This window comes from Miscanthus floridulus, chromosome 6 (assembly GCF_019320115.1).
Source record: "Miscanthus floridulus cultivar M001 chromosome 6, ASM1932011v1, whole genome shotgun sequence".
Lineage (NCBI taxonomy): Eukaryota > Viridiplantae > Streptophyta > Magnoliopsida > Poales > Poaceae > Miscanthus > Miscanthus floridulus.
The window spans coordinates 75,289,328-75,301,994 of NC_089585.1; the positions used below are offsets into that span (position 1 = coordinate 75,289,328).

Consider the following 12,667-nt stretch of genomic DNA (forward strand, 5'->3'; position numbering starts at 1 on the left):
CGGCAGAGACCGCTGCGGCGGCGGCAAGGGCGTCGAGGCTGGTAGCGGCGGAGCTGGCAGCAGCCAGAGCGGAGGCGGAGGCAGCGGCGGCGGCGAATGCAGCGCGTGCGGCGGCAGCGGAGGTCGAGGCTCTGCGCGGCAGCATCGGCAGCTCCATTTCCGCTGACGACACCGCCGACGCGGACCTCGAGCTGCTAGGGAGGGAGGCAGCGCGAGCGCGGGCGGCGCAGTGGGCAGCCGCGCACGTCCACGAGCGTGGCGGTAGCCCAGACAGGCGCGGACGCGCCGGCGGCGCTCCTGGGGCAGCCGCGCACGCCCACGAGCGCGGCGGCAGCCCAGACAGGCGCGGACGCGCCGGTGGCGCTCCTGGAGGAGGCGCGCACGGCGGCGGCGCTCCTGGAGGAGGCGCGCACGGCAACGGTGGCGGACGGGTCGATGGAGAGCGCGGCCTTCACAGGCAGCGTGGCTCTCTCTCCCCGGATCGGTACCGACGGGTCGATGGAGAGCGCGGCCTTCACAGGCAGCGTGGCTCTCTCTCCCCGGATCGGTACCGTGGTTACCACGGGCTCCAGGCTGTTGTCAGGGACGTCGGTCCCGGCGGTGGGTGGCCTACCCTCACCAAGACCAACTACGTCGAGTGGGCTGCGGTGATGAGGGTAAAGCTCCAGGTGCGGCACATGTGGGAGGCAGTCCGGTATGGCGACGTCGACTACGACCTAGATCGACGGGCGCTGGATGCTCTCATCGCTGCAGTCCCGCCCGAGATGCAGTTCTCGCTTACCAGCAAGCGGACTGCCAAGGAGGCTTGGGACGCCATCGCTGCGGCACGCATCGGCAGCGACCGCGCCCGCAAGTCCACACTGCAGGCACTTCGCAAGGAGTGGGAGAACCTGGCCTTCAAGCCAGGTGAGGACGTTGATGACTTTGCTCTCCGTCTCAACACTCTGTTGCAGAAGATGGTGCAGTTCGGCGACGACACTTACGGCGAGGAGAGAGCTGTCGAAAAGCTCTTCCGCTGCGTCCCCGAGAAGTACAAGCAGATGGCTCGCTCGATCGAGTCTCTGCTGGATCTCTCCACGATGTCGATCGAGGAGGCGATAGGTCGCCTCAAGGTCGTCGACAGCGATGAGCCACAGTCCCTCTCGGGGCCCATCACCACTGGCGGGAAGCTCCTCCTCACTCGGGAGCAGTGATTTGCCAGCCAAGGTGACCGGAGGAAGGGGGAGCCTTCTTCCGCGACGGGCGGCCGCAAGCGTGGCAAGCCATGCAAGGCGCGCAGAGACGCCCAGGCCGGGGCAATAGGACGTGCCGAGGGTGATGTCCGCGGAGGCGCCCAGGGCGGTGCCGCCGGCAGGCACAAGCCGGCACAAGACGACGCCTGCCGCAACTGCGGCCAGCTTGGCCATTGGGCCAAGGACTGTCGACAGCCACGACGCGGCCAGGCCCACGTCGCATAGGCGGAGGAGGAGCCGGCTCTGTTCATGGCACATGCCAGCATCGAGCTACCTCCAGCGGCACCGGCCGCAGCGGCTCTCCTCCACCTTGACGAGCCAAAAGCACACGCCCTCCTCGGCGACAGCTCCGGCAACGACAAGACTGACGGGTGGTGCCTCGACACCGACGCCACCCATCACATGACCGGTCGTCGGGAGTTCTTCACCGAGCTTGACTCTAGCGTCCGAGGCTCCGTCAAGTTTGGGGATGCCTCCGGCGTGGAGATCAAGGGCGTCGGCTCCATCATCTTCACCGCCGTGTCTGGTGAGCACAGGCTGCTCACCGGAGTCTACTACATCCCCGCGTTGAGGAACTCCATCATCAGCTTGGGACAGCTGGATGAGAACGGTTCGCGCGTGGTGGTTGAGGACGGAGTCATGAGGATTTGGGATCGTCGTCGTCGCCTTCTTGCCAAGGTATCCAGAAGCGCAAATCGACTCTACGTCCTTAACGTGCAGGTGGCACAACCCCTCTGTCTCGCTGCTCGTCGGGACGACGAGGCGTGGCAGTGGCACGAGCGTTTCGGGCACCTTCACTTTGAGGCCCTGAAGCGGCTCAATGCCACGGAGATGGTGCGAGGCCTGCCATGCCTCGACCATGAGGAGTAGCTCTGCGACGTCTGCGTGTTGACGAAGCAGAGGCGACTCCCTTTTCCCCAGCGGGCGAGCTTTCGAGCCAAGGAGAGGCTCGAGCTCGTGCACGGGGACTTGTGTGGCCCGGTGACACCGGCCACACCGGGAGGACGACGCTACTTCCTGCTGCTCGTCGACGACCTCTCCCGGTACATGTGGGTGATGGTCCTCGACAGCAAGGGAGAGGCTGCGGACGCCATCAGACGCGCGCAGGCTGCTGCGGAGGCGGAGTGCGGCCGCAAGCTGCGTGTGCTGCACACCGACAACGGCGGCGAATTCACGGCGGCTGAATTCGCGTCGTACTGCGTTGACGAGGGCATTCAACGCCGCTACTCCGCGCCGTACAGCCCGCAGCAGAACGGCGTCGTCGAGCGGCGCAACCAGACGGTTGTGGGGATGGCTCGGGCCCTCCTCAAGCAGAGGGGGATGCCGGCTGTCTTCTGGGGAGAGGCGGTGGTGACGGCCGTCTACATCCTCAACCGCTCGCCTACCAAGGCGCTCGACGACAGGACGCCGTACGAGGCTTCATGGGCGCAAGCCGGCGGTCTCCCACTTGCGGGTCTTCGGCTGCCTCGCGTTCGCCAAGGAGCTTGGCCACATCAGCAAGCTCGACGACAGGAGCACTCCGGGAGTGTTCATCGGCTACGCGGAGGGCTCGAAGGCCTACCGCATCCTCGACCCGAAGACACAGCGTGTGCGCACGGCGCGCGACGTTGTGTTCGACGAAGGGCGAGGATGGGCGTGGGACAAGGCAGTGGACGACGGCTCGGCTCCGACGTACGACGACTTCACTGTCGAGTACGTCCACTTCGAGGGAGCTGGGGGAGTAGGCAGTTCTTCTTCGGCGAGCGCGTCTACCCCAGTCTCCGAGCCTCCACCGACCCCGGCACCTGCTACTCCGACAGCACCACGCTCTCCAGCCAGGACCTCGGCTGCGATGAGCTCTTCGCCGGCTCCACCACAGCCGGCAACACCACGCACTCCAGCACCGACAGGCACCACTCCGGGCACGTCTACTCCACCACCAGCTCGTGTCGAGCACGGCCCGGTTGAGCTCGCTACTCCGCTCTCTCACGACGAGGAGCGCGTCGACGCGTACCACGACGGCGAGCCGTTGCGGTACCGTACGGTGGAGAACCTTCTCGGCGACCAGCCGGTGCCGGGACCGGTGCCTCACGACCTGGAGGCGCAGTTGCACCTTGCGTGTGACGACGGCGAGCCTCGGTCGTTTGCAGAGGCCGAGAGACACGCGGCATGGCGCGCCGCGATGCAGTTGGAGATGGATGCGGTTGAGAAGAACCGCACCTGGGAGCTTGCTGACCTTCCTCGTGGTCACCGCGCGATCACCCTTAAGTGGGTGTACAAGTTGAAGAGGGATGAAGCCGGCGCCATCGTCAAGCACAAGGCTCGCTTGGTGGCACGAGGTTTCGTGCAGCAGGAGGGGGTCGACTTCGACGACGCCTTTGCTCCCGTGGCACGGATGGAGTCCGTGCGACTCCTCCTTGCGCTAGCTGCCCAGGAGGGCTGGCATGTTCATCACATGGACGTCAAGTCGGCGTTCCTTAACGGCGACTTGAAGGAGGAGGTCTACATGCACCAGCCGCCGGGATTTGCGATCCCCGGCAAGGAGGGCAAGGTGCTCCGCCTGCGCAAGGCCCTCTATGGCTTGCGGCGGGCACCGAGGGCGTGGAATGCCAAGCTGGATTCCACGCTAAAGGGAATGGGTTTCGAGCAAAGCCCGCACGAGGCGGCCATCTACCGACGGGGCAATGGAGGTAATGCCCTGCTGGTGGGTGTCTACGTCGACGACTTGGTGATCACCGGCACCAAGGATGCGGAGGTGGCGGCATTCAAGGAAGAGATGAAGGCCACCTTCCAGATGAGTGACCTGGGGCCTCTCTTCTTCTACCTAGGAATCAAGGTACACCAGGATGACTCTGGGATCACGCTTCGACAGACCGCCTACGCCAAGCGCGTCGTTGAGCTAGCTGGGCTCACCGACTGCAACCCAGCTCTCACTCCGATGGAGGAGAGGCTGAAGCTGAGCCGCGACAGCACGACGGAGGAGGTGGACGCTACGCAGTACCGGCGTCTTGTGGGGAGCCTTCGCTACCTCGCCCACACACGGCCGAACTTGGCATTCTCCGTCGGCTACGTTAGTCGGTTCATGCAGCGACCGACGACGGAGCACCAGCAGGCTGTGAAGAGGATCATCCGCTACGTTGCGGGGACTCTCGACCACGGCCTCTACTACCCAAGGTGCCCTGGGGCGGCACACTTCGTCGGGTACAGCGACAGCGACCACGCCGGCGACATCGACACCAGCAAGAGCACGAGCGGGATCCTCTTCTTTCTCGGCAAGTGCCTCGTTAGCTGGCAGTCGGTCAAGCAGCAGGTGGTGGCCCTGTCCAGCTGCGAGGCCGAGTACATAGCGGCCTCCACCGCTTCGACTCAGGCGCTCTGGCTCGCTCGACTGCTTGGTGATCTCCTCGGCAGAGACACTAGAGCGGTGGAGCTCAGGGTGGACAGCAAGTCCGCTCTGGCCCTGGCAAAGAACCCCGTGTTCCACGAACGCAGCAAGCACATCCGGGTGAGGTACCACTTCATCCGAGGCTGTTTGGAGGAAGGGAGCATCAAGGCGAGCTACATCAACACCAAGGACCAGCTTGCGGACCTGCTCACCAAGCCCCTTGGGAGGATCAAGTTCCTTGAGCTCTGCTCCAGGACCAGGATGGTTCAACTCTCCCACAAGACGACGCACAAGACTTAGGGGGAGAATGATGGATAAGTCTCATGTGTGGCTGGTCTTTGTGGGGCTATGATGCTCACATGGTCATGGTCCTTGTGGCTGTTTTTCTGTTTTTAGGACAGCATCTTAGACTAGAGGACAGCATCTTAGAGGACAGCATCTTAGACTAGAGGACAGCATCTTAGCTAGGACAGCATATTAACATCTTAGACTAGCATCTTAGACTAGCATCTTGGCATATGCTTGGCTGGCTAGCAGCCTATAAATATGTAACCCCAACCCCTCAGGTTGGCATGGCATTTGTGTGAGCTTGTGTGAGAAATAGACAATAAAATTGTCCCAACTCCTAGTGTCATCCTCTCTCGATGAGAGTAAGAATTCTCCTACTACCAAGAGTGAGAATTCAGCGACTAACAAAATTGCCCCAACTCCTAGTGTCATCCTCTCTCGATGAGAGTAAGAATTCTCCTACTACCAAGAGTGAGAATTCAGCGACTAACAGCCGGCTGCTGCTGCCGCTGAAACCACGGCTGTTGCTGCTGCTGGTGATCGCGCCTACCCCCTGCCACCGCCCTTCTTGTTGTTGCGGCGGTTGGAGGAGTTCCGCTGACCACCCTGAAGTCGGGAAGCGGCATGGTGTCTTGTCCGCCAAGCTTGAGAAGCGCGGGTTGAGGCCGCGGAGGAAGTTGAGGACCAGTTGCAACGAAGAGATAGCATGGCCGACATCGCGCGGGGCATCGGCTGCGGTCTTCATGTGCTGGCTGTAGTCGTTAATGGAGAGGTCCCTGCTTCATAGAGGAGAATTCCTCATGTAGGAAGATGGCGCGGGGCTCCTTGTTGGCCAAAAAGGGGCCCTCGACGGCGACCCAGAGCTGGCGCGCCGATTGATCTTGCGCCATGGCAAGGTCCTAGACGTCGGCGGCAATAGATCCGAGAAGCCAACTGTGGACGCAGGCAGGAATCATCCATGACCGATCGGGCAAAGAGGAGCCACGATCGGGAGGAGCGCGCGTGCAAGCGTGCTAGAGGGGATCATGCACAGGGAGAAGGACCCGCGGACAGAGGAAGTCGCACACAAAGGCGTCACGAGGTGAGTGGCCCCACGGCCATGGATTCGGTGGTGCGGGAGAGAAGTTATGGTAGAGGAAGGAGTCGGAAGGGGCCCGACCTCTTGATACCATGTGGAGAATTATGGGAACACCTCACACCCATTAGGGAGGTGGCTTTCACATATGTAGTCAAAGTACAACTTGGAGGACAAGTTACATGATATACATGTGTTAGACTATATACATATCTCTAATAGAGATGCTCTAGTAGTTGAAGTGCTAATCAAAATCATCCAACACAGAATTCAGACCTATTGATCAAATGTGATTAAGACCCATTGATTGCACCTTGTTGTGGACTCCTTTTTGGCAAAAATTTCAAACATGGACCCATTGATCCAGGGCAAGAAAGAATGGTTACTTGTGAAATTGCACAGTAAGATGGCTACCAAGCACAATGAAATTGTAGACAACAGTACAAATAATCCACTTGCATCATATCATTTTCTAGTTTGAACTAAACTCACATACACAATCCACAGTCAATACAATCCTAACCAAGAACCCCAAATACAATATCTGAAATTACCAAATCACATAACAGCCATGGATATGGATCTCAACTCTGTGGGCGACCTGGTCGATGTGAGTTGCTCGGCCATGAATCCTCCCTGCAACGGCTCGGTGGCAAGCTGTCCTTGCAGCAACGGCTAGGAGACATCATCTTCCCTCCGGTTATTGCTTTGTGATGGTTGCCTGGCACGACGGTGCCCAAGCACAGAGGAGCGGCATCATCGAGGAGGGGGCAGTGGTTAGGAGGCATCGGTCTGGAGCGATTTCACCATCTACAGGTTCTTCCGGTGGTGGGGTTTAGTGCCAATGCCCTAGGGTTTAGGGGCGGAGCGAGAGCATGTGGGAGCGAGAGGCGATGGGAACGAACAAGTCAGGGGAGAGAGGGGGCGAACGAGACCGAGGGGGTTACCCCTAATGGCAATTCCTTGTAGTTACGTAGTGCGTGTATGGGCACTCCGGTTTTCAATCGCAACTGTACGTAACGAGCTAGGTTTTCACCTCTCTACATTTTTGTACTACTGTTAGGGGTGCTCTAGTGATTTGCCACTCTACAAACGTCTTAGAGCTCACCTGTTTGGCAGGGATCCACATAGCTCTATTGTGGAGCTCGTTCAGAACCCTGCCAAACAAGCCCCAAATTTGTCTCTTGCTCATATACTTTTGTCTCCTAAACCACCCCACTTTGGTATTAGTGACCAATGAACATAGAATCTAAAGATTGTATAATGTAGTTTATAATAACCAAGGTAGTTGCGCTTTAGAAACATGCAGTTAGGTCTCTTCTTGAAACCCTATAAGATAGTAATTAAAAAAAGCTTTCCCCCCATCACATAAAAAACAAACATACAAAATACCATATAAAGAAAATTACAACAGCAGTTGAGGAAACAAAACGAACTTTCCTAGGTTCACCATTAAATTCTTTCCTCGGACATCTCAATTGTACACTAACAATTATGACAGCATGAAAAAGAAAATAAAAATGAGTAAGCACAAGTTGGAAGCATACCATTGACATGGACTCGACAGGCTGATTAGTTGCTCGAGAACGCTTTTTAAGAAAAGCTTGAGAATTGAAACCAGTCGTTGAAGTAGTATCCTGACAAGGGGGGAAAGGTACTCCTAAGTTACCACAACGAACATTATAAATAGCTGCTTCAGAAGTTATTAGACATGATGGCTTACAATGAAGTTACGGTAACCACTCAGGATCTGTGCAAAGAATCTCAAAAATATCAGCCTGCATACAAACAGAATATCAACTAATAAAACGTGCTCCTACTGAATGTTATGCTGAAACAATTTAACTTCTTTCACGACATCAAATGGCAGAGAGTGGAAATAATACAAAAACTAAACTCCAAGACTTAAAAATAATGATTCCCAAGAGAATGGACAAATATTGTGAAGCATTGGGAGTAACATCACAAAGAATTCTAAGGTCCCTATCTGACTACGGATGAACATTATTCTTTCCAGTTTCCAGTAGTTTCTACATTGCTTATGACAAAATAGTTTATACCCACTGACTCTGGTATCATGTGACACAGAAAATGGCAAAAATCATCCAAATATCTAGCACATGTGCATATGATGGTGCAGGAACTAAATGTACTAGAAACTTACTCATCCCTATTCATATCTAAGGTGGTATTAAGCAGAGCATGGTAAGCATAGGACAGGAGAACAGAATTACCTAAGTTGGAAATCATGTTCCTGACTCCATGATTTTGTGCCAGCCCTTAAAGAACGGTCACCCATATTGGCAAGATTGATTTTCATGAAATCAATTCCCATGACGTTGGGTTGTAGTAATTTTAATATCTCACCACGAAGGAAGCTATGTTCAGTTTCTGGTATTGGAGGAATTTCTTCTGACGTTGTTATCCGGTTGTATTCAAGATCTACCACCACTACCTGTAGTCATATACCTTATCATAACAATGGTGAAATGCATTAATGATTAATTTGATATAATTGAGAATGTGTCAAGTGTGATAGATTAATGCATGTATTGGTTGCCAAACCAAAAAAAGAAAAAGACAATTACACCATGGTTAGAAAACAGCTAAATATAAAGCAACAAAAGAATCTTTTATTTGAAGCATGCATGCACATAACCAAAACAAAACTTCTCTTAAGAGTACTTTGAAAAGGTACTTAACTAACTAAAGTTACTTTGAGTTGATACAAAATCATCCTTGATTAGAAGTAGTCATATTATCATAATGGAAATTATTAACACATCTGGAAGAAAACCTAGTGCCCTCAAGCTCTAAATATTAGTATACTTACAAACTCTGCAAAAATCAAATATGTTGGAAGTTCAAGCAAGCGTTATCACTTTGGAAGATTCTTAACATGCATTGCACACACCTCCGACTTTTATGTTGCAAATCAAATAGAATGAAGATGTCTCATTTAAACATCGGCTGTGAATATCAAGGGAACCAAAACTACCTTTTAATAAGAAAAAAAATAAGAAAGAAAATCCCGTTTCATACCAAATAAATGAGAACTGATATAACACTACAAGAGAAAGAGCAAGACCAAAAGTTTAGCAGATGGAAAACCTCGTCTTAATTTTACAACTTACACCATCCATTGTCACCGCAGATGTGTCAACACCAGAATGAAGTCCCATCATGTAGGGTGTCGGGGCATCAATGTAATCAACCCCACTAGAGAATATTATTGGAATATAGACATGCTGCAGCAAACAGAATAAGCTATATGAATTCACTCCATGATTAGGAACATAATATCAGCACGAACTATGGATACAGACATGAATGAATTCCTCAATCACAGCAATTGCTTTACAAGGTACTTTTCAAGTCCAATGAAAAAGTTTATGAAACCACATATTTGAGTGAAACCTACCTGCCACCTAATTGGGTATATTAAATGGCAAATGGCTTCTGAAACTAGAGTCAATAGAGTATACCTGCATTATCAATCAAAGAGAAGTCTATCAAACGCATAATAATTTCATCATTAATGGTGGCGAATGTGTCAAGAACTCTTTCATGTCTAGGTAACACATGCAATGATACAGTTCCTTCACTTATGTGGCTATGACACGCAGAGATAGGGGTGAGATACAGCAAGGCACTTTAGTCCCAAGTAAATTGGAGTAGGCTAGATAAGGATAAACTGATAGGAGAGAGCAAAATGATCAAAGTTGCTAAGTGGGAAGTGGGGACAGAATGATCAAATACTTATTTGATCGAAGCAATATCCTTCTTTCAAGCAGGACAGCAGTAAAGAGCAGTATCAGTTTATCAACATCCAGACACTGCACCAATGGCTGGAACGATATCTGCAGGCACAGAAAAGCTTGATATAACCAGTCTGATGTGAATAAAATGAATGTATTCAATTTAACATAGGAATTATACTGGAAACGAGGCTGAATAGCATAAGAACAAACGGAAACAGGAAACATACATCAGCGTGGGGAAGCCATTCTTTTGGAGGAGCTTCCGCAGAAAGAAGACAATTCTCAATGGCAAATAAGACACGATTCTTTCCTGGTGTGGGTAATGTCACATGTGACACCATATGAGATATTATGTCCCACAAAGGCTTGCTGAAATCCGATAACACAAAATTAGATTCTGAGGTAGTTGAAACTTGAAACAAGCACATACAAAGTACATGAATACTAAATTTACCTACACCCTGCAGGAGAAAAACAAAGAACAAATATTTCCTCAAGGGCATCACGCAGGACTTGGAAAGTAGGAGAATGGGACACAACGCAGATGCATTTATCAGCAAAGGAGTTCACCGGAATTTGGTAAGCTTCAATTATATCTTCACAAATAGGATCCCGAAATGAAATACAACTGACATAAATTTTTGAGCCATCTCCCTCTACAAGAAATGACAACATAGTTAAAAAGGTGACGTGTATACAGCAAGCAATAGCAATTTTGACCATAAGGCTTGGACAGTATACTACAAAATTTATACAAAATATTATTATTTTCCAACCAGACCTGTAAATATGAATGGCTATGACATGTACCTGTTAAAACTATAGGATAACTATGTGGATGAGTTGAGACATCATCTGTGTCCAGCCCTGAAGAATATATTCGTACTCCCGCTGGCAAAACACACTGCATTTGTGACCAGTCAATGTTAGTACATAGGATCAGACTCATAAATCCAGAGGAAAAAAAAGAGCAGTTTCTCAATTTAAAGAGAGATTAGATATCATTTAAGTTAAAACAGATTCACAACCAGTCAACAATCGAGCAAGCACGCATCAGCAGTGCAGAACGAGCCCTCCAGGAGGGCCAACACGCAGGCACAGGGGAGCAGCAGGCTAGTGAGTTCAGCAAGCAGGTGCAGAGAAAGCATGTTCTGCAGCAGGCTAGACAATTTCATCGCCTGCCACCTTCCATAATTTTCTGGCTCCACCACTATGCTAGTGAGGCAGCCACATAAACACACGATACTAGCAATAAGCCATCTGCATAAGAAGAGCGGCATGATTCACTCCTTACAATCAGTGTTCTTTTTATCGAAATGAGCAACAAGCCACCCCTAACCAAATGCCGAGGCTGAATGCACGTGTTTGGGTGATCGCCAATTCGGTCCATTACTCTGCCGGGAATTCGACCGGAAATCACCGAAAGCAGATCAACGCTCGATCAAATTAACGGGGCGAGGGGAAGGGAGGAGAGGCGGGATCTGCGGACTCACGGTGGGGAGCTGCGGCGGCGGCGGAGGGTACAGAGCGTGGTTGGACGGCGGGAACTGGTCGAGGAAGGCCGACATGTACATCTCCTCAACACCATGGAAACCCTTGATGCCATCCAGGGACCGGATCTCCGGGCCCAGCCCGCACACCACGAAGTACTCGAAGATCCGCGACGACGATCCCATCTCCGCCGCCGGAACCGGAGATCACCGGCCCCCAGGGAGGTATCCTCGGTGCAACGGTTGGCGCCTGCTTCTCCCTTTGGTTCCGGCTCACTCCGCGCGCAAGCGGGAGGAGGAGGGAGGCGGTCAAGCGGAATAGGAAGCCAGATGCTGGTTGCAGACTTGCAGTGCAGGAGGACGAAGGGGACGAGGCCCGGCGGGTCGGTCTGTTCTTTTGACCCGTTAAGGATTCAGAGGCAATTCGTTCGTTTTCCTCTCTTCTTGTTTACTTTTTCACCTTTTTTATTTTTAGTAAAATGACGATGATGACGGAAGGTATTTGTTAACTTTTATAACGGTTATAAAAAAAAGGGCCTGAGGAGAGGAATACTCAAATTTCATATTCACTCCCTTCCAAAATAAATAATTTTATAGGATTCAAATTTTGTCTTAAAATACTTGATATTCTCACTTTTCAATATACATTTTTTCTTTTCTCCATACATCTTTATCTATATTTCTCTCTATCTCATTCTTGCTTTCTATGCACCACACGTTTCACTCATCCTAAATTCTCATGTTTTCAAATCTAAAACATCAAATATTTTAGAACGGAGGAAGTAGATAGAAGTTGTCGGTGCGAAAAGTGACCAACACGTAAATATTTATAGTTTTGTCGTACGTTATGATCGAATGTGGCTTAGCACACAATGATACAGGGTTTATACTGGTTCAGGTAACGTGGCCTACGTCTAGTTTGAGTCAGTCGGTGACTTTATTCCCGAGCCCAGATGCTCGAAGTTTGCTGTGGGGTTATAAACGAGTGGGAATAAGATGAGGAATGATAGAGGTCCGGTCGGACTCTAGACTCAAGGGCCGAGAGTGATGGGAGCTCCTACGTGCGCTAATTATTGGAACGTACGCTCTGTGTAGCTTTAGAGTTCTAGAGCAGTGAAGCTGTTCTAGTGCTCAAAATGCCTAAAGCTAACAGAGAGTCGGAATTGATCGTCTATCGTCCGTTTTAGGAGAGAGCGCATCCCCTTTTATAGGTGAAGGGGATGGTCTTACAAGAGAGAGAGTGAGAGAAAGAGAGAGTGTGTGTTACCTAGTCTTGTTGCCCACGCCGTCAGGTACAAGACGGTTTGTCGGCGCCCACAATACTGTTGATGCCCAGATGCATGTGGTAGGCTCCATCGTGTTTTTCTGATATGGCAAATATTAGCGCCTACCATACTGTAGGACAAATGTCAGCGTCCACGATACTATTCGTGTTCTGACATGTCTGGAAGGTTGCA

At 51.7% G+C, this 12,667-nt stretch overlaps 1 protein-coding gene across 1 annotated transcript in view; it reads right to left on the minus strand.

Moving 5' to 3' along the window:
- LOC136456153 (DENN domain and WD repeat-containing protein SCD1-like) overlaps positions 1–11,577 on the minus strand; it is a 46,822-nt gene extending 35,245 nt beyond the window's left edge. The window contains exons 1-10 of the mRNA XM_066455934.1: positions 11,214–11,577; positions 10,531–10,624; positions 10,175–10,376; positions 9,948–10,089; positions 9,719–9,819; positions 9,381–9,444; positions 9,094–9,207; positions 8,194–8,414; positions 7,683–7,737; positions 7,507–7,596 (exon numbers count right to left, since the gene is read on the minus strand). Of these exons, the coding sequence (XP_066312031.1) occupies positions 7,507–7,596; positions 7,683–7,737; positions 8,194–8,414; positions 9,094–9,207; positions 9,381–9,444; positions 9,719–9,819; positions 9,948–10,089; positions 10,175–10,376; positions 10,531–10,624; positions 11,214–11,396 (1,266 nt within the window). The 5' untranslated portion in view covers positions 11,397–11,577. The remainder of the gene's footprint in view (positions 1–7,506; positions 7,597–7,682; positions 7,738–8,193; positions 8,415–9,093; positions 9,208–9,380; positions 9,445–9,718; positions 9,820–9,947; positions 10,090–10,174; positions 10,377–10,530; positions 10,625–11,213) is intronic.
- Between the last annotated feature and the right edge of the window lie 1,090 nt (positions 11,578–12,667).